This window comes from Haemorhous mexicanus, chromosome 2, assembly GCF_027477595.1.
Source record: "Haemorhous mexicanus isolate bHaeMex1 chromosome 2, bHaeMex1.pri, whole genome shotgun sequence".
In the NCBI taxonomy this organism is placed as follows: Eukaryota; Metazoa; Chordata; class Aves; order Passeriformes; family Fringillidae; genus Haemorhous; species Haemorhous mexicanus.
The window spans coordinates 58,539,290-58,557,634 of NC_082342.1; the positions used below are offsets into that span (position 1 = coordinate 58,539,290).

General features: G+C 43.6%; 2 protein-coding genes across 3 annotated transcripts; both read right to left on the minus strand.

Moving 5' to 3' along the window:
• Nucleotides 1-950: 950 nt before the first annotated feature.
• On the minus strand, nucleotides 951-4,337 carry KCNRG (potassium channel regulator). Its single transcript, XM_059838995.1, has 2 exons — nucleotides 3,696-4,337; nucleotides 951-1,850 (listed from the first exon to the last, which is right to left on the minus strand). Exons 1-2 carry the CDS (start codon nucleotides 4,271-4,273, stop codon nucleotides 1,598-1,600), a joined length of 831 nt encoding a protein of 276 aa, XP_059694978.1. The 5' UTR covers nucleotides 4,274-4,337; the 3' UTR covers nucleotides 951-1,597.
• A 151-nt stretch (nucleotides 4,338-4,488) lies between these two features.
• On the minus strand, nucleotides 4,489-12,343 carry TRIM13 (tripartite motif containing 13). Of its 2 annotated transcripts, none has more exons than XM_059838994.1 (2): nucleotides 12,172-12,343; nucleotides 4,489-7,111 (listed from the first exon to the last, which is right to left on the minus strand). In XM_059838994.1, the coding sequence occupies exon 2, from the start codon at nucleotides 7,106-7,108 to the stop codon at nucleotides 5,879-5,881; it is 1,230 nt and encodes a 409-aa protein (XP_059694977.1). In that variant the 5' UTR covers nucleotides 7,109-7,111; nucleotides 12,172-12,343; the 3' UTR covers nucleotides 4,489-5,878. The 2 variants fall into 2 exon arrangements, with proteins under 2 accessions (XP_059694977.1, XP_059694976.1); XM_059838993.1 differs by lacking the exon at nucleotides 12,172-12,343 and adding an exon at nucleotides 11,980-12,130.
• Between the last annotated feature and the right edge of the window lie 6,002 nt (nucleotides 12,344-18,345).

Sequence of the window (18,345 nt, forward strand, 5' to 3'; positions counted from 1 at the left end):
CACTCTTACTTTCATTACATAACCTGTAAGCAGCTTGGGAGATGTAGTCCCGTAGTCACATTATTGTCAACTCAAACAGCTCTAGAACAAGCAAAGAGGGCCTCACTCAGCCTCTGAACTCAGGTCAAGCTGAAATGCCCCAGAGCAGTAGCCAAAGATAAGAGGTGTCCGATAGTGGCACTTCTTTCCAGTCTGGAAAGATCCATTTCACTGAAATTCCTAAAGGGAAGAAACAGATGGCTGAGTCGCGCCCCCATTATCAGGTGCTGCAAATAAAGTAATGCGTTCACATTTTTAAACTAATGAAAAGCCAGATCTAACTGGTCAGCCGGGAAAGCCCAAAGTAGTTCTCCTGGGCTGTTCTAAGCCTTGGGAAGATGGTGCTGTCTCAAGCTGTGTCAAAGGAAATAGGTTGGATATCTGGAAAGTTTTTCATGGAGACTCATAGCGTTCTGGAATGGTCTGCCTGGGGAGGTGGTGGAGTCACCATCCCTGGATGTGTTTAAAAACAGACTGGATATGGCACTCAGTGCCATGGTTTAGTTGAGGTGTTGGAGCATGGGTTGGACTCGATGATCTTTAAGGTCTCTTCCAACCTAGTTATTCTGTGAATTCTGTGTTTTACCAACAACAAAACCGAGATGCAGCTAATGAATCCCTGAAGTTATTGCTATCTTCTTTTCCTGCCTTGATGGAAGGACAAAAGATTCTTAATTTATAAAGCTTCATTAACGTACCTCTCTCAGTACCTGAGCTAATTTTGACATCTTTACAAAGCTTTGTACAGGACTAACATTCCCAAGGCTCTTGAAGCCACTTCTGCTAAGCCTTCCAATTGTGTTGTACTTAACAAGTACTAAAAAATCCTTTGCACTATTTTGTTTGAGACTGTGTTCATCACATTTTCATCCTTTTTGTGGTGAAAGCACTAAAAATTAACTGACCCTCTGTTCACAAAGATCTTTATAATTTAATTCTCAGAACCAAAGAGCATCTCAATGCCACCAGAGTGTGAGGAGAGGACAAGAGACAGTCATACATTATTTCACAGACCTCAGCGATGGCTTTCACAAAGCCACAGAGCAGCACAGCTTGGGATGTTCCCCTTACACTGCTCCCAGCCAACTGCAAGAGTCAGTGAGTGGAAGCACTAATCAGTCATTGGGGTTTGCATTCCTCCCCCAGCCACTTCTCCTAACTGTTGGGATGACAGTTGCAGCATCTTCATGTATTACCGTGTTTTTAAAACCTACTTGCAGATTAGCACAGAACATAAAAACAATTTTCTGGAAGGGATAGCTGATGTTTTGTGACTCCTCGTGTAAATTTTAGCCACAGAGAAAAAACAAAAACAACTCTTGGAATTGCTGAAATCTGGTCCACAAACCCAGTATTGAATCTGGGCTTCTCTTACTTAAAGAGGGTAGAGCAGTAAAAGGCAAGAAAGTAATTTTTTCCCCTAAATACTTGAAAGAAAATGTGTTTGTTACTTCCCTCAATAGCTGCAGTTTCAAACAAGACAAAACAACAACAACAAAAAAGGCCAGTAGTGCTGACACATTCCTCTTCTACATTCAAAAGATGGAAGGAAAAGCCCTTATTTCCCTTTCTGTACTTGGCCTCTCCTTGCCTGAGCTACGCCAGAGCTCCCTGGGGTTTGGTTCAGCATGATGGCAAGGCCTGCTGCCCTCTTCATCCTTTCAAAAGTGTAGCATTCAACCTTCTCTTCACTGGCGACTGTCCTGGTGCTTATGAGGCGAAATCCATCTTTGAGTAAAGAGTCAAGCAGCAGGCCTAGCACATTAGTACCATTAATCAGCTTTCTCTTATCAGGCTTTATGGAAACATACCTAAAATCAGAGGGGGAAAAAAAAAGAAAAAAGCAGTTACAATACACTTTAACTACTTCTTTACAGCACACATCAGCACAGCTGCACTGTGTTTACAGCAACCAAGGCTCCAGATATCTTTTTCTTCCTTTAAGATGACTGGACTCTTTTCCTTCATGAAGAGTAATTCTCAGTTCATCCAGTTATGTGCTGGAGAAGAAGCACTTCCCTTTCACACCCTCCTCCACCACAAAACTTACTTTCTTAAGAAATATCTGTGAACACCCCCATCTTGTCTCAACAGAGGAGAAGTAAGCAGCAGGCTCTGCAATGCTGAGTTTTTCAGGTAAGAGTAAACAGTGGACAGCAGAGCCACATTCACCCCAAGAGCATCACTCTCCAACACACAGGATCTCTCTCTACAAACAGTGACATTTATTGCAAAGTTACCTTGTACAGTAGGTTGTGTGGTAACAAATATGAAAATCATTTTCACATGGCCTCCAGTGATTTTATTTGATATAAAGTACAGTGTAAGAATCTATCCAGACATTCTGAGGAGCAGAAGTCAGGTAAAAATACTATTACAAAATGTATAAACTGACAGGTGAAACTGTTCCACAGTTCACAGGCAAGTACACCAAACATTCATGGAAAGCACAAGAAAGGCAAAAAAGTCCATGTCACCACAAAGACTAAGGAAATAGAAATTCAGCAAGGCAACATAATCAAATTATACTTATTTCATTACTCAAGATCAGCTTTTCTATTGATCTGCAAAGGGAAATTTTTACCAATTCTGAAGAAATAAATGAAAAAATCAGAAATATTTTCCCCACTACTTAAGTTGCCATAACCTACTCAACCAATTGCTAGTCCATTAAAATTAGTAATATGTTACAAAGTTAAGGTTTGGCACACAAACATATATATTGCTTCACAAATGCAAAGTCGTTTTTATTCTAATTGCTTAGCCAAAGAAAGCTGGAAGAAAGATAAACTTTATTTTCTTTAAAAAATAATCAAAAGACTGCTGTGTTGGTTCATATATTCAAATAGAATATTTTTTGAAATATTTCAATGAAATTTCCATAGAATTCCAGATGTTCTAACAGCTACAGAGGACAAATTAGGTTAACATTTTCTTATACAGTAAGAACATGTCTCCATACAATAGAGACATCCAGCAAAAGATAGTTTAAAAAACCTAAGAAGTCATTAGAATACGATACTGCTATCACAAAAATTACTGATACACAGTTGTCTTAATAAAAACAGAACCTGGCTCTGAATTCAAAGAAAACCCACTGTGAAGCATATAGTTAATTATTTGTCTTTTCTCCCTCCCCCTAATAAAAAGCTCTACAAAAGCTTTCCAGTCCCTGAAATGTTGTCTCAGTTCCAATGGAGTTTTTAACCCTTCTTGCCATTCTCTGTTTCCTGTTTTTCATCTGAAAGCCTTTTGCACCATAAGCTAGTGGAGATTTTAGGTTTCCACCCAGTAATTTACTTTACTTTGTTTCCTTTGCTTCATTTTACTGTGTTTTTCATTTTCTGTGGAAGGCGATGCTGTGAAATTCTAAAGTGAGTGAGGAGGAAATTGCAGAAAGAGAGAAAAACCCAAGAGCACTCATAAACAAACACTAAGAACAGTACTTTAGGAAGCTGAAGAACAGGCAAATCAGTGTAACAAATTAAACTGGGTGTTTCAGAACTAGAAAAAGATAACATTGAACAGAAAGAAGGAAACATATTTATTTTCTTTCAGTTTCTTTAAAATGAGGTTTGCTAGCACGCAGTATGCACTTCATAAACTGCAAGTCTCAAAGACACGTCCATAATGAGAAGTCATTCTAGGGACAGTACCTGGCCACGAACTGGTCACCAGCAGAATACTCAGTGCCACACAGAAAAACAATATCGTGATGAGAGGGTCTTTCCAAAGGAAGTGGAACAAGTGGTTTCTGGGAAGGAAAAGGGCTGTTCCAGCCCTGTCCTGACTGCTGCCCTGTAAACACAGTGATCTGCTCAGCTAGTGCCTCAATGGTGGTACTGCAGGAACCAAAGATCCGGAAAAAGGCCTGCATTTCTTGGAGAGAAAAACGCACTTCCAAGATCTCCAGCCTCGGCTTCAGCAAATGTTCTTGGCTCAGGAGGTTGGCCAGGGGGTAGAGACCATAGAATTCTGCTTCTCTCTGCAGCTTCTGATAGTCTGAGAAATCAGGTGGTAAGGACACCTGGAGAGTCCTCAAGAAGTCCATGATGTAACTAAACAAAGCTCCATCTCTGTCCACAAAAAACTCTCCATTCACCAGTTTAAATTCCCGGTCATCGTCATTCACCATCCGTGCCAGCCTGGACTCAGGGAACTGCTGCAAGGTGGAAGCCCGGGTTACAAACCTCACACCTCCCACACTCAGAACGACCACCTCTCGACTACTCATGGCTGCCTCAGCCACTCAGGAATCGCAGCTCTCTGATCTACACCTATGTGGCTTGATCTTTCCTAAGCTGCAAGGCAGCTGCAAAAACCATTGCATGCTTTTAGCAAGTGTTTGGAGTGAGGTGTGGAGCAGCAACAGGATTCCCAGGCAACAAAGATGTAAATATCATGTACAATAGTTTTGTTTGCTGGGTTTGGTTGCTTGGAGACTGTGAATTCTTGGAATTTAATGTTTTATTTTTGAAATGAACAGCTTGCAAGGACTACCAGAATACAGTGAATTGACTGTCACAATTTATGAAACCTTGAGAGAGGCCAACGAATATTCCTGAAGGATGGCACACATTATGTTTGTTTTCTAGAAATGTCAATTCAACGTTTTCATTCCATACACTGCTGTTCGCACGACCACTGCAAAGAGGTTAAATGTGCTTCAGGCAAGACATTTCAGTACCGTATGCTGCGGAAGAATGGCACTTCAGAGAGCTCAAGCTTAAGGCTCCCTTTAAATCACTGTATCTAAGGCCAAGTCAATACAACCAGAAAATTCAATTAGCTCCTGAAACAAGAGACACAAAAATACAGCAACAGCAGAAGAACCTCTACAAGGTTCTTCAAACACCACCAACATCCACACACCTGCTGCATCACACAACCTGTTCCAGGAATCATCCAGTAATTTTTCCTGGCTTTTGGAACTGCAGTCTGGAGAGGCAGAGAGGGACAGGAGAGCAGCTGTTTTATCTGCCACCTCTGCAGGGCTAGAGCCCAGGCTGCCTTCCCGTGGCATACCCCTGCATGCCTTTCACTGCACTAAGTTCTTTATGTTAAGGCCAGCTTTTAGGAAATTGTGGCTTCAGAGAAACATGGATCAAACAAAACAGCCCAGCTACCCCAACAGTTTGATGCTGGAAAAGTAAACTGCAAAGTATGAACTATCTGCAAAGCACATACCATCCTGCAGCTTGTTCTTATCGTTACCTCTAGAATTTATGCTTGCCCCGAAGATACATTTTTGTATAGAACGTGTAATCTGAATGCACAGGGTAATTACAATATTTGGTTATACAAAAAGATACCCCACCAAACCAAACCAAAACATATAGCTATTTCAGAGAGAAGTAACATTGTCAGATAGAGGCTGGTTCCAGAACGTGAATGATGCACGCTGCATTTTGCAGTGGAAGGGCAGTCCTCAGCAAACCTGTCAGCACAGTGCTCACCTCAGTCACAACTCTTCTTTCTCTTTCCAAACAATCTCCCAGTTAGAATTTCTTTTTAAACTACAATCTTTTACCCTATTCTACAATTACATTAACATCAAACTAAAGATACAGTTTGGCCCTGTATTTTGGTAAGGAAAATGATTTCCAGTGAGCAGTATTCCCATAATCACCACTGAAAGAAGAATCCACAAAGTGTTTTTCAAAGCTCCATTTCATTTTCTGGTTTAGCAGCGCTCAAACTATGTGAACATTACGAATGTTTTGGAATCATTTTGAATTTTTGAATGCTTTCACTGGGAGTCTGAAAAGACCAATTAATTTAAGAAGTTCCATGTTTTCTTCCCCAGATCCCTCTTAGTTCTTATATTCCAGAAGACACTTCACAACAGTTTATATTTGCACACAAACTGTGCGACGTTATCCAGTACAACCAACGTATAGTTTTTACACTTTTCTCTTAACAGTGAAGCTCCATCTGTCATCTGTTCCCAGTAAAAGACTGCATGATCTGCTATCTCCACGGTATCTGCCAAATAGGACAAGCAAATTGTAAGGAACTGAGATTTCCAGCACTGGAGATTGTCAATGACTGACTCCACAAAGGACATTCTGGTGACAGCAAGAATGAGCAAGAAAATAAGAGAGTTCACTATAAATCTGCGTGAAAAGACCGAGGGAATCTTGAATTTGAAACTGTTGCTTTCCTGAGGCAAGGAAAGTTTGTCCACATCAACAAGCTTTATTCCATTCCACTGGCTGGTATCAAAGCTCTTCATTGTGGGACTGATGTCCACAGTGGAACAAGGTAAAGGGGTTTCTTTGAGCACCTTGATTTTTTCCCTGAACTCCTGCATCTGTTGCAGAAATATAATGGGCTCGGACACATCTTTGAAGGCCTCTGCAATGTTAAAAGCCATCCGCTGCTCTTGCAGAATCGTGTTCAGTTTATTGATTTCTGGATCGTAGGCCTGCATCACCGCAAGCTTCATGGTCTCAAAGTCAGACAGAATCTCATTTCGCTTCTGCTCCAGCGTGTGCTGCAGCTTCTCAAAGAACTCCTTCACTTTGTCAGAATCTTTCGTCAGCATCTGCAGAGCTTTCCTCTTGCTGGTCTCTAAGGTATCCAGCCGTGAGAGGGCATCTCCACAACGCCAAGTTTCAAAGCCCTGAAACAAGGTTTCAAAAGCCCGCTTCTCCTGGGAATAAGCTTCTTCAATGGAACAGAAAACATGCTTTGTGTGGTCACCACGGGTGGCACAAACTCCACAGATCAGCTGCATGTCTGTCCTGCAAAAAATGTTAAGGGGTTGCCCGCTGTGCACTTTGCACACAGGCATTTTTGGAGTTACTTTGATTTTGTTGTACTTCTCCACGATACCTTTCAGGGAATAGTTGACCTGCAAGCTGTTGACTCCAGTGACAGGAGTCTCCTTTCTGCATGTGGGGCACTTGAAAGGGGATGGCCTCCAAAGCACATTCCGCACATTTCCCTCAAGAATTCCTTCCAGACACTTTCTGCAGAAATTGTGTGAACAGGGAAGGACACGAGGATCGTCAAACAGGCTACAGCAAATGGGACAGGTCAGATCTTCCTCTAGGAGCTCCATCATGTCCTAGGAAAGAGAAAAAAGATGGTAACAGAACTTACAAAACTTAGTTCTCCCTCAAGGAGACCATACAAGAACCTATCTGAGACACGTCTCAGTGAGAAAAGGATGTATTTTTTCCTCCAGAATCTTTAAGACAGAGCCTCAGCTGGGTTTTTGCAGCCAGTCCCCCTTAGGTGTGGTGCCTGGCCAGCAAATGGCAGGCACAAGAATGGTGCAATGCCCAGGCAGAACCATTTTGTTGGACTCTCAACTAGAAATGCTGGAAAAGAACACTTGCCAATCCCAGCAAGGATTCTTAAAGAAAATAACTTGTGTACTCACAATAACAGTGCAAGACTTAGATCTTTCCTTGCTGATTCAATACACAGATATGGGATTTGCACAGAAGATACACAGTCAATACAGTTTGCTAAGATCTGATTACTTTCTACTTGCTCCACTCATCCAAAGCTTCCAGCTTCAACCCCACGCACTGGCACTGTAGACAATACTAAAAGTGACGGAAAAAGCCCAATTGCAGTGTTTCTGCTGCTACAGAATACATAATGTGTCTTTTTGCTCTACTTGCAAGGCCAAAGGAGAGTCACCAATCACTTTAAGAATTAGCTTTTCTCTTGCTCCTGCAGTATTTTTAAGTAAACAACTGCATGTGTTACTATTGGGCCATTCAGCACAAAGTTAAAATACTTCAAATAACTTCAAATAACAGCCACCCATAATCCTTGATAATTCATCACAAAACAAAACTGTTGAACATTTTTACTCATCTGCAAACTTTATTTCCAATTCCATTCTCACAGCATTCACACCCCAGTAATTTCTTTCAGTGGAGAGAACCTGCAGGAAGAATATTTATCATGTAATCCTTCCTACTGGAAAGTCTCAGTGAAGGGACCCAGCACACTGTCCTTCCCCTGCCTCTAACTAAAGCCAAATTCTCAGATGCAGACACCTTGTAATTTACAGCATGCTCCGAGAAAACAAATAACTAATAAAGACCAAAGAAGGTGACAGTCTGTATCCTCCAAAGCTCTCAAACACTTTGTTTTGAGCTATAATTAGAAAGATGCTTCCCTTGCATAAATTCCTTCCGTATTATACAACATATATTCATACATATGTAATAAAATTCCTTTTATAAATTGAAAGACATCACAGAAAAGTGCATCAAAGTACTTCTGTGACATCAAGGCATGTGAATGAGCTCTTAAGTAGTTTTGATGTAATTTCTAAGGTTTCTGTCCCCTCAAAGAAATATGAAGTGGAAAACATGGGAGCCAAGAATAGAGCTGCAAGGGAAGATCCACACTGCACAGGACAAGAAGAGCAATAAAAACAATACCACTGATCCAAGGAAAGTTAAGTTCACTATCAGGAAGAAAAGTGAGGTCACTCCCGACTTTCCTTCCTCAAAGTCCTTACAAAAGGATCAACAGTCCCAGTAAGACTTCACAGTAAAAGCTATTCTTGGGAAGTGTAAGCAAGCCTCCCATCCTTTCCAGGTAAGGAGGAGGGATTGTCATAACCCAAAAACTCAGTAGAATTTCTCAGTGGGCTGAACAAAGACAGCAATTCAGTGTCAGGGAACTCTTATCCTTCATTATATAGCCACCTTAACTCTGACAGCCATCCCACTATTTCGTTGTAGAAGTGTTGGCTAACAAGCTCTTGACTTTTACAATGAACTTTAACCAAGCTCCCGACTCTCCCAGCAAACTTCAGCACACGGTAAGGGGTAAAATCCGATTGCTGCACTTGCTGGGATGAACAAGAGAGGAGAGAGTAAAGATGGAAAATAGAGAAAGTCAAGGACAAAGACCACCAGTCCTTAGATCCCACATTGGTCCTGTCACTGTGTATGGTCCAGATCCAGGATCAACAAAAGCCTGGGTCCAATCCCCTCCCTTTTACAGTTTCCCTAGGGCACATCCCCTCATTTTTTGTGCCATTTGCTGCTGCTGGCACACACACAGTGAGCCCTTAGAGCCCTTCAGGAAATGAGTGGGGCGGCTGGGGGCCTGTGGTGGTCCAGGAGCCTGCTTTAGTGATGTGCCCAGGACTTGACCCTTCTCTTGCTGCAGGCACACTAAACATGAGCCTCCAGGCTGACTAACAAGCCCAGCAATGAAAGGAAAGCTGGCTCACAACAGCGCTTCCCTGCCACAGCGGGACCCTCCCTCCCGATCCCAACTTTCCTGTCACAGCACAACAGTCAGAATGCTTGAGACAACTATGCTTATGTGCTTATGCCCCTCCACATATTTTCTGTGCTTGCTGGAAAAAAGAGACTTTGGAAAAGTTGCTAGCTTTTCTACTCAGAACTAAAGTCAGGAGGCAGAAGAAGCCACCACTACAACTGGGGAAAAACTCCCAGAGAAAAGGTCTTATAACTCTAACTAATGGGTTTCCTGTAAGCCCACAGATCCCATTCAGAAACCTCACTTTCTGTGAGCAGAATGTAGTTTTGAAACACCTCTCATGCTCTCAAAGCACCGTTTCTCTTCCATCCTTTTCTTAGTGCTAAAAATGATGGGATGACAGGAAGGTGGTAATTTCATCCCTCCACTCTTGAATCTTCCTTTTTGTGAGCAGGTTTCTCTTTCCAACTTGTACTCATAGCTTTTAGCTACAGTAGCAGCACAAAGATCAGTTCTGCTCATGTGTTAAGAGGAAAATAACTACAAAACTAAAATGACAGTTTTCCATCTCTTAGTAAACGGAAATGCACAGAGCAGAATATTTGGTCTGGTCCATCACCTTTGCCAGGGAGGATTTTACTTCCCAGTTAGGGAGCTGGAAAAGCAGCTTTGCATGCCTGACAGCAAGAACTGCAAACCAATGCAGAAAATGCTTACTGTAACACTTTCCATCAAAATTGCAGGACAAACACTGAAGATTTTCACATTCCTAAAAATACAAAAAACATACACAAAAAGTCTTCATGATCCAACTAAAACTGTCCTGTTGCATTTCAACCCCACTTACCGAATTACATAATTATGCTTCATAAATATAACTGAATTTCAAAACCTTTACGCAACATCACTAAAAACACTGGATTTTTAAAAAATAAATGGGCAGGTCTACAAACTTCCCCCCTCCCCCTCTTACAACACCAGAAATGCCAAACCAAAAATACTGAAGACCTGTATAACTGGTTGGACAGATTAACTTCTGTCTTCTTTAGTTTCAGAAAGTACACTGTCTGTGGATTGAAACATCCCATAGCAACCTGGTATTTGTGTGATGATTTCAACTTTTCCACTGGGAATTTCTCTCTGTAACCTCTGACCCAGGTTTGGGTGGCCCTGGAATTCCCCACTTGGAGCACACAAACCAAAAGCATCTCTGGGTACAAACCCAATAGATGTCACCCATCAGAAATAGGAACTTGCATAGTTTTATCATTAGGAAGAAGAATGACAAGCAACATCAAACCATAAAAGCAAAAACAACCACAGTAGCTTTTTCCCACACTCCAGACAAAAATTCATTTTGCATGCTTCTCAGCACAGAAGTTGGGTTTATCAGCCAGCAGCATGCTGAAAGTGAAACTAGAATTTCACCAGGCTTCAAAAAAACCAAAAAGATAACAAATTACAAGTTTCCTGCAATGGCGTGTAACTGTTCTAAATGAGACTTGACCAAGTGAAGCTACATTTCTACAAACAGTTGAGCTAGTCAGGAGAGGTCACATCTCCCTTCCTTGGCAAGGACCCTGGTCTGTGTCAGGACCTCCTATGAGCAATTTCACCAGCCTTCTGACAGACCGGTGTGTTGAATCAGCTCTGAAAAGAGTCCCACATAGAGGGGAGAGGAGATGGAAGATCCTCCTGCCAGCAGCTATGATCTTAACCCTGTTCACTCCACTGAGAGAAACTGCAATCTAACAGAGGGTCACTGTATGCATTTTATTGGGGAACACCTGACCTCCATGAGCAGTAGGTAACATCGGATCATAGAATGTTAAGGGACTGAAAAGGACTTTGAAGATTATCTAGTCCCAAGTCTCTCTGCCATTGGCAGGGACACGAACCACTAGACCAGGTTGCCAAAGGCCTTACCCAACCTGGCCTTGAACACTGCCAGGACTGGGGCATTCACAACCTCCCTGGGCAATCTGTTCCAGCGTCACTGCCCCCACAGTAAATAATTTCTTCCCAATATCTAAACAAAATTTCCCCTCTTTCAGTTGCTACACATCACGCCTTGTTCTGTCACTATAGTTCCTGATGAAGAGCCCCTCTCCGGCTTCCCCGCAGACCCCTTTCAGCTACTGGAAGGTTGCTATCCAGACAGCCAAAAAGACCTGGGTAAATTGCCCATGCTTCAAACACGGTATTTCATGGCCAAAGGTTTTTCCAGGAGCACCAGGCAGATCCAACATGTCCAGACTCTCCAACGGCAGGAAGGCCGGAAGAAATAAGCGATCTGTGCTCAGTGCATTCACAAGCCCCATGAACACCGTTTCACCCTCAGGGCTGGACGGTCTGTCGAGCGCAGGGGCTGCCCCAACGCGGGCCCCATTGTCCCTCGACCTGGCACAGGTTCCCTTGCTGCTCCTGGCTACAACCCCCCTCCAATTCCAGCGGGGAATCGCCCCTAAACGACGGCACTGCAGCCAGCCGCCGGCCCTGGTCTCGGCGGAGGTCTCGGCGCTCCGCCGGGCTCCGCAGCCCGGGGCAGGGAGGCCCTGCTGGTCCTCCCGCGCCCCGCGAAGCGCAGCGGGGCTCAGGGGGGATGGCGGCTGCCAGCGCTACCGGCGGCTCCGGCCGCGGCCGCAGCGTCCCCCGCCGCCTCTCACAAAGCCGCGGCCTGCGCTCGCCCGGCCGCGACCGCCCGTCCTGCCGCCCCCGGGCCCCGCTACTCACCATGGCAGGCCGGGGCCGCGGGGCTCCGGGGCAGGCGGGGGTCCGGCCGCCTCAGTCACTCGCACGGCTCGCCGCGCTCCCGCCCCGGCCGCCGCCCGCCTTCCGGGCCCGCCGCTCCCGCCCCGCCGCTCGGCGCGGCCCCGGCCCGCCGGAGCGATCGGCCGGGAGCTCCTGCCCCGCCGTCCCACCCACCTTGGCCCGCGGCCGCCGATCCAGCCCCAGGGCAGGACCTGCTGCGGCTCTTCCCTTCCTCCGCTTGCCTGCGAGCGGCCGGGAAGGCCTCCGGAGCTGTCGGGAGAGGGCCGGCGGTGGATGCTGATTGCCTGAGGCGGCGGCCGAGGCTGCAGCCTGTGCCTCCGCCGAGATATATACGGGTTTCTGTTGTTTGTTAACTCTGTTAAATTACACTTGAGCCTGCAGCTCACAGGCGCACTTTGCACAGCCTAAGGAGGGGCGCTGCTGGGTGACAATCCTGCTGGGCATCTGCCACCTTACGAAAGCACTTATTAAAAGAAAACATAATTTGAGACAGATAGCCTTATGTGCTTCATAAAAGGAGAGCGACTCATTCTTATTTGTTCGAACACACTGGTTATACCGTTTCCAGCAGGTGAATCTCTTGGAGATTTAATGTGGCCTGTAAAACCAGCGCAGGTTTTCCACAAAACACTGACTAGTCCCAGGGAGATGGAGCAGAAGAGATCCCGTGTCCACTTGAAAGAACATTCTAGTTACAAGACTATGATACTGAGTCTGGAAGTGCTGAAATGTCAGAGGACCGTTGTGTTGGGTACGTCTTTTGCAGTTCTCTTAGTTCTCAGTCAACAGGATAGGTCTCACATCAAAGTCAAACTGAACTTATTTTCAGGTTAGACTCTGCGAAATACTACATCAAAAGCTGTTCTCAAATGTACATACTCTGCCTCCTGCATCTCTTCACTCCCGTACTCTGCACCCACTGCAGTCCTGTCACTCATCAGCACAGGGAAGACTCTTCACCTCCAGGACTACCCACATAAAGAACATCACAAATCAGACTGTATTTCTATCAAATGAAGCTCCCTTGCACATCTGACATATTTCTTCTCATTATTTAGGAATCTGGAGCTTAAAAGCCATTCAATAACGTGCCAAGGTTACCTTTTCCCAGTTCACTGCAGTTACTCCTCACCTTCTGTCCTTGCTGGCCTGCCTGCTCAGCTGAACTCAATGGGAACAGTTTGACCAAGGACAAGCATTTTTGAAAATCCGTTTCAGTGTGCCTACACACTGAGGCATTTCTTCCACTATCCACTACAGAACAGCCCCAGCAGGTAGAGTTGCTGCACAAAAGCAACAGAGACCTTCAGATGTATTTCAACATCCTGCTTGTTCTTCTTAATTGTCCAGCATCTTGTTTGCTGTTCACTAAAAACAAGTAATTCCAGGTAGTTTCCCTCAGCCACCTAAGCTGCTTTCAACTGATATCCCAATGCTTGTGCATTTACATTTGCTGAGTACTCCTTGTCTCCACTTTCCCAACAGTCACTTTTAGATCAATAATTTCTGTGTCCTATTAATCTTCTCTGTAATTTTATGGTTAAAGATTAACAATAACATGGCATTTTAGATTTCTTGCTCGTTATTTCCATCTATTTCTCGTATAACATTTTAATGTATTTTTAGAGTACATTTTATTCTCTATTAATTCTTTGGGCTGGTCCAACGCTGTCTCCTTATAAATAAAGAAGGAGCTGAATGGGTGGAAGAGTGGTTGCCTGCCCACCTGGGATAATGCCTCTTCATTAGGTCCACTTGAAAACGTTTTTGTTCCTCCTAGCCTTTGATTTCTTCTGTCAAAGAAGAAAGCTTAAACTTCTGGGCAAACACACAGTAGGATTTCTGTGCTTGGTGCATAGAAACACTGCCTAGCCAGCACCCTACTTAAGTGTCCCATGGCTGTCCTGAGCATAATCAAATAGAATCTGGTCACTCTTTCTACTTCTTATCTGACTGAGTGACACACAACCATTTTGCACACTTACAAGTCCATCTTTCTATACTTTTTAACCCTGCTTCAACAGCAGCACTTTCAGAAGCAGTTTGTTTATGAGCTTGCATTCCTGCATCCAAGAGCACAGCGTCTTCCCAAGGCAGCATCAAAGGCTGGTTGTGGAAGCTTCAGAGAAAAGCTCTGGCTGATGGAAAAGAACATTTGTAGATCTGTGGATATAAACAAAGCCAAGGGAAATCTAGGCTCAAAGGAGAGGCCCAGCTTGAAAGGAGATGTTAGTATAAAGGCCACTTAGTTATGGGAGGGTTGAAAATACAGGGGTAGAAATTTGGAAGGAATTATACGATAGTGGTAATTTCCAGATTTTCAAGATAAGCACAATTTTTTTTGTAAGACAAAGGGCATTCATCTACTGTCATCTTTAAACTACAAAGAGAACTCAGATCATGGCTCTTCTAATAAGCACTATACCAGATTTCTGAGACTGAAGCTCTGAGTTGTGGTTCAGTCAGTAATCTCAGAGCTGACAGCTACTACTCCCCTTGCCTGTCCCAGCTCTGCCAGCCTCTGCAGATGCTCTACTGAGCTGATTCCACCCACTCAGTAAGCAGAACACTCTTCCCTTTTCTTTGTTGAGCTGAGTTTTGTACTGATTCAACAAGTTAAATCAGTCCAATGCAAGATTAGACAATCACCGGATCCAACGTCAGAAGAGCAAGGAAAAGAGGAGTAAGATTTTCCTCATCCAGTGGAAGCAAGCCATTAACGTGACTCAAGTGGTAACAGGTAACTCTACCCTGACAGACAGATTCTCGGGGGGTTAAGCCAAGACAAGACTGTGCTACTGGCAAAAGTCATCACTCCATCCTTTCCCCTTTCCTTAGTCATGCTTTCCTGATGCCTCCTCTCTGCTGGCTATGACACTCATGCAGCCACATGTTAAGCCAGACCGGCTTGCCAACAGAGCTGAAAGCTAATCCAGTTTACCAAAAAAAGAAAAAAATAAAAAAAAGGGAAAAAAAAAAAAGAAAAACAAGAAGAAGAAGGAAAAAAAAGAAGTTTCCAGCAGGATCAATTTTGGCAGTCAGCTGATCCTGCAGCCGAACAAACACCAGTGCCAGGATGAGCCAGTGAGAGGGCCTGTTTTGGTGGCAGCCTGCATACACGTCAGCATAAACCAGAAGTGCCCCTACAGGCCATAATTTCACAAATGCTTCCAGCCAGCTATTGCCAACACTGCTGCCAAAAGTAACACAGCCTTGCCCTCGGCCACACCAGCTGCTCATTCCAGGCTCCAGGCACCCGCTGTGCTTTGCTGGAGGAGAAGTGATTGATAAATATAACTGGAGTTAAAAGCAGCATTTTTTGTCCTCCCAAATTTGTATTCCACATCAGTAAAGCATCTCTGAACCAAAGACCTGTTGGATTTTAATTGTCTCCTGGGGTAAAGCTCCAGAAAAAGAGGTGAGTTGAGGGCATTTTACAGTCTTATCCTTGGCTGCCAACCTGCCTTCCCACTAAGGCTAAGGCTTCACATCCCGTTACAGAGGTGTCAGAGAACACACAGAATACACTCCAGCTTCAGGACAGAGACTGGAGTCTTGAAGGACTCTGCTTTATTCAGCTGGGCTGGGGTGAGCGTACTCTCAATCTGAGGTGGCTAATGTAGTCACTGTGGCTACCAAAATATGGACATAAATCTGCAAGAGCTTAGAGCAGCTTGATAAGAAGATACCGTAAGATAACACAAATAAATAAATTATTCAAAACAGCTCCGTGTATCAAACACCTTACTGATGTATAAATGTTTCACAACTATATTGTATCTGACTACATTTCTTTTCAACAGATACATCTGGACTATATTAAACATTCCAAACAAGGGATCAGAGAAAGCAGTTTCTTGTTATTGTTCCATAAAAGCTACTTTTAATATAAATTGTAGAAATACCAGGCATTAAAAATCCATGAAGGATCATCAGCAACTGAAATGATCAACTGCTGTTCTGAGGTCTGAATTTCAGACACTGATTTGGTATCTGCAGGGTTTCTGCTGACTATTTTAGCAGTACTGAAAAACTCTGTAGCTTTGCATACAGAACTTTGACCTACAGAGTTAACTAATATCCAGCACTTTGCCAGATTTTTCTGCAGAGGGATGTGGGGGGGAAATCGATGATGAATTCAGTCAGCTCCTTAGCGAAATCCTATTTATTTACAAAGAATGTACAGCCACGTCCCATTTCCTTGCATGAAGGGGAAGCAAATGGGAGGGAGAACTGTGCATCAGTCCAAGTTTGCTGCTCCAGCCAGGATGCTTGCCCAGAAGAAGCTGTCCCTTGGCTTTTTCTCAGGGCCATACACCACTGCTTCTCCCACTGTCTGCTGGCTCTTGCGTGGTGTTTCCGGTCCTGGACATGCACACAGGCAAACACAGCTGCAACCAATCTGTGCTCTTGCTGCTGCACTCACAAGCAGTTCCTAGAAAAGTCTCCCTGACTTTCCCCAAATTAGTGCTTGCTCATTCAAGTTAGCTCATCTTAGCACTTGGCCACGCACCCCTGTGCCATGGGCAGCAGTTTCTCATTTTTAGCTATCTTATGCCATAAAAGAACTCAATTGCTCCTTCCTAAACCAAGCATGGCCAGTGTCCCTGTCAGTTTTAATGAGGTTTGGGATTGCCTATAGATCAAAGCTCTGCTCCAGTGGGTTTTGCTTGTATTGCATAAAGAGGAAAGGAGAAATTACCTCCAAAGCAAAGAGAACAACAAAGAATAAAATTAATTTCCATATGTAATTTCTTCTATGATTTGGCAAGCATCAGATTAACTGTGTAAAACAGAGGAGTTCCTACAGAATGTTAATCCTCACAAGAACTACATTATGGTGAAGATTTCAAAAGTACAAGCACAACCTGTTTTTCATCTGAGACCTTCCAAACCACAGGCCTGACCCTGGGAGTGGAAGGACTGCTTTCAATAAACAAACCTTGATTTTCCAGTCCTGCACCATCATTTACTTCTGTGCAAGCTGCATGGAGACATTACGAAATCCATTCCAACATACATAATAACTACTTTTTTACATTGGTTTTCACAGGTGTAAATGCCTCCACAAAGCAGGCGGCAGCAGAGAAGCAAGTCCGATTGGTTTTTACTTGCAGGACAAAGAGGAATTATTCCTCTGAGAACGGATTAGTCATGTATTACACTGTTGTAATGTGTGCTGCCACAATGGGAGAGAGCTGCCCTCTCCTGCAAATTTGGCATACCAGGGAACCTTTCTGAAACATATTTGTCTGAAGCCAGTAGATGTACTTTTCAGGGCTAATGAGAGACAGTTGTATTTTGTGAATGAAGCTCTAAGCCAGAGAATGAAGCAAATCAATGACCATCATTTTCCTGCAGCAGGTCCTCCAAATAAGTCTGCATTTGTGAAATGGATGGGAGTGGTTGTGTTCTACTAGCATGGTTCCCAGACAAAATGTTTCTGCTGCTACTGTTCAAGGAAAGAAAGTTAAAACACTGCAAGCAGCAAACATGTCTAGGCATGCTGAGCATAATTTTGCATCCAGTGTGGGAGGGCCCAAAATACTTGGCCACCCCAAGTGAAAGAAATGAACATTCAAGTAAGGCAGAAGCTGAATTAACCCTTAATTACCAAGCACAATTATACTTCTAAATATTGAAGGCAAGATCTTAATTTCTTTGGGGCAGTTCTTTGTGCACTGTAAAGCTTTTGGTGCTCACACACTCTATAAACAGCCTGACAAGCACATTTACAAAGACAGTGCTATCCTGCTGCAACTGTTCACCTCACCCTTCAAGAAAGTCATTTAAAGCTTAAATCTCTAGCTAAGTTTTCTTTTTCTTTTCTTTTTGTTTTCTTTTAAAAACTATATTAACATTTATCTTTTAGCATTTACTGTAACAAACCCACAGGCAATAAAAATCCCACAGTGACTTAAATGAGACTAAATTTGTGAACGACAAGCTACCAGTAAGAATCCCGATGCCCTCCATATGAAATAAATAAACATCAGTTTCCACCTAATATTTACTTATTGGAAGTTCAAGACTAATCCCATTTGGCATATTTTAAGGAAGTGAGCTCTTGACCCCAAATGTTTATGGGCTGTAACAGTAAGTCCAATAAAAAAAAAAAAAAAAAAGGAAGAACATTTTAAAGCTGCTCTTAAAAACAGATTGGTTTTAGGCACGATTTTGAGAAAGACAGCACTTCACCTCATGTTTCAAGTAAAAGGGGGCAAGTGTGACTGATACAGCCCATCCAGACCAGTAAGAGATTTGTGGCTATGAAAGTTTATTTTAACAAGGATTTCTGAACATCTGTATTAACCCCCTGGACCCCAC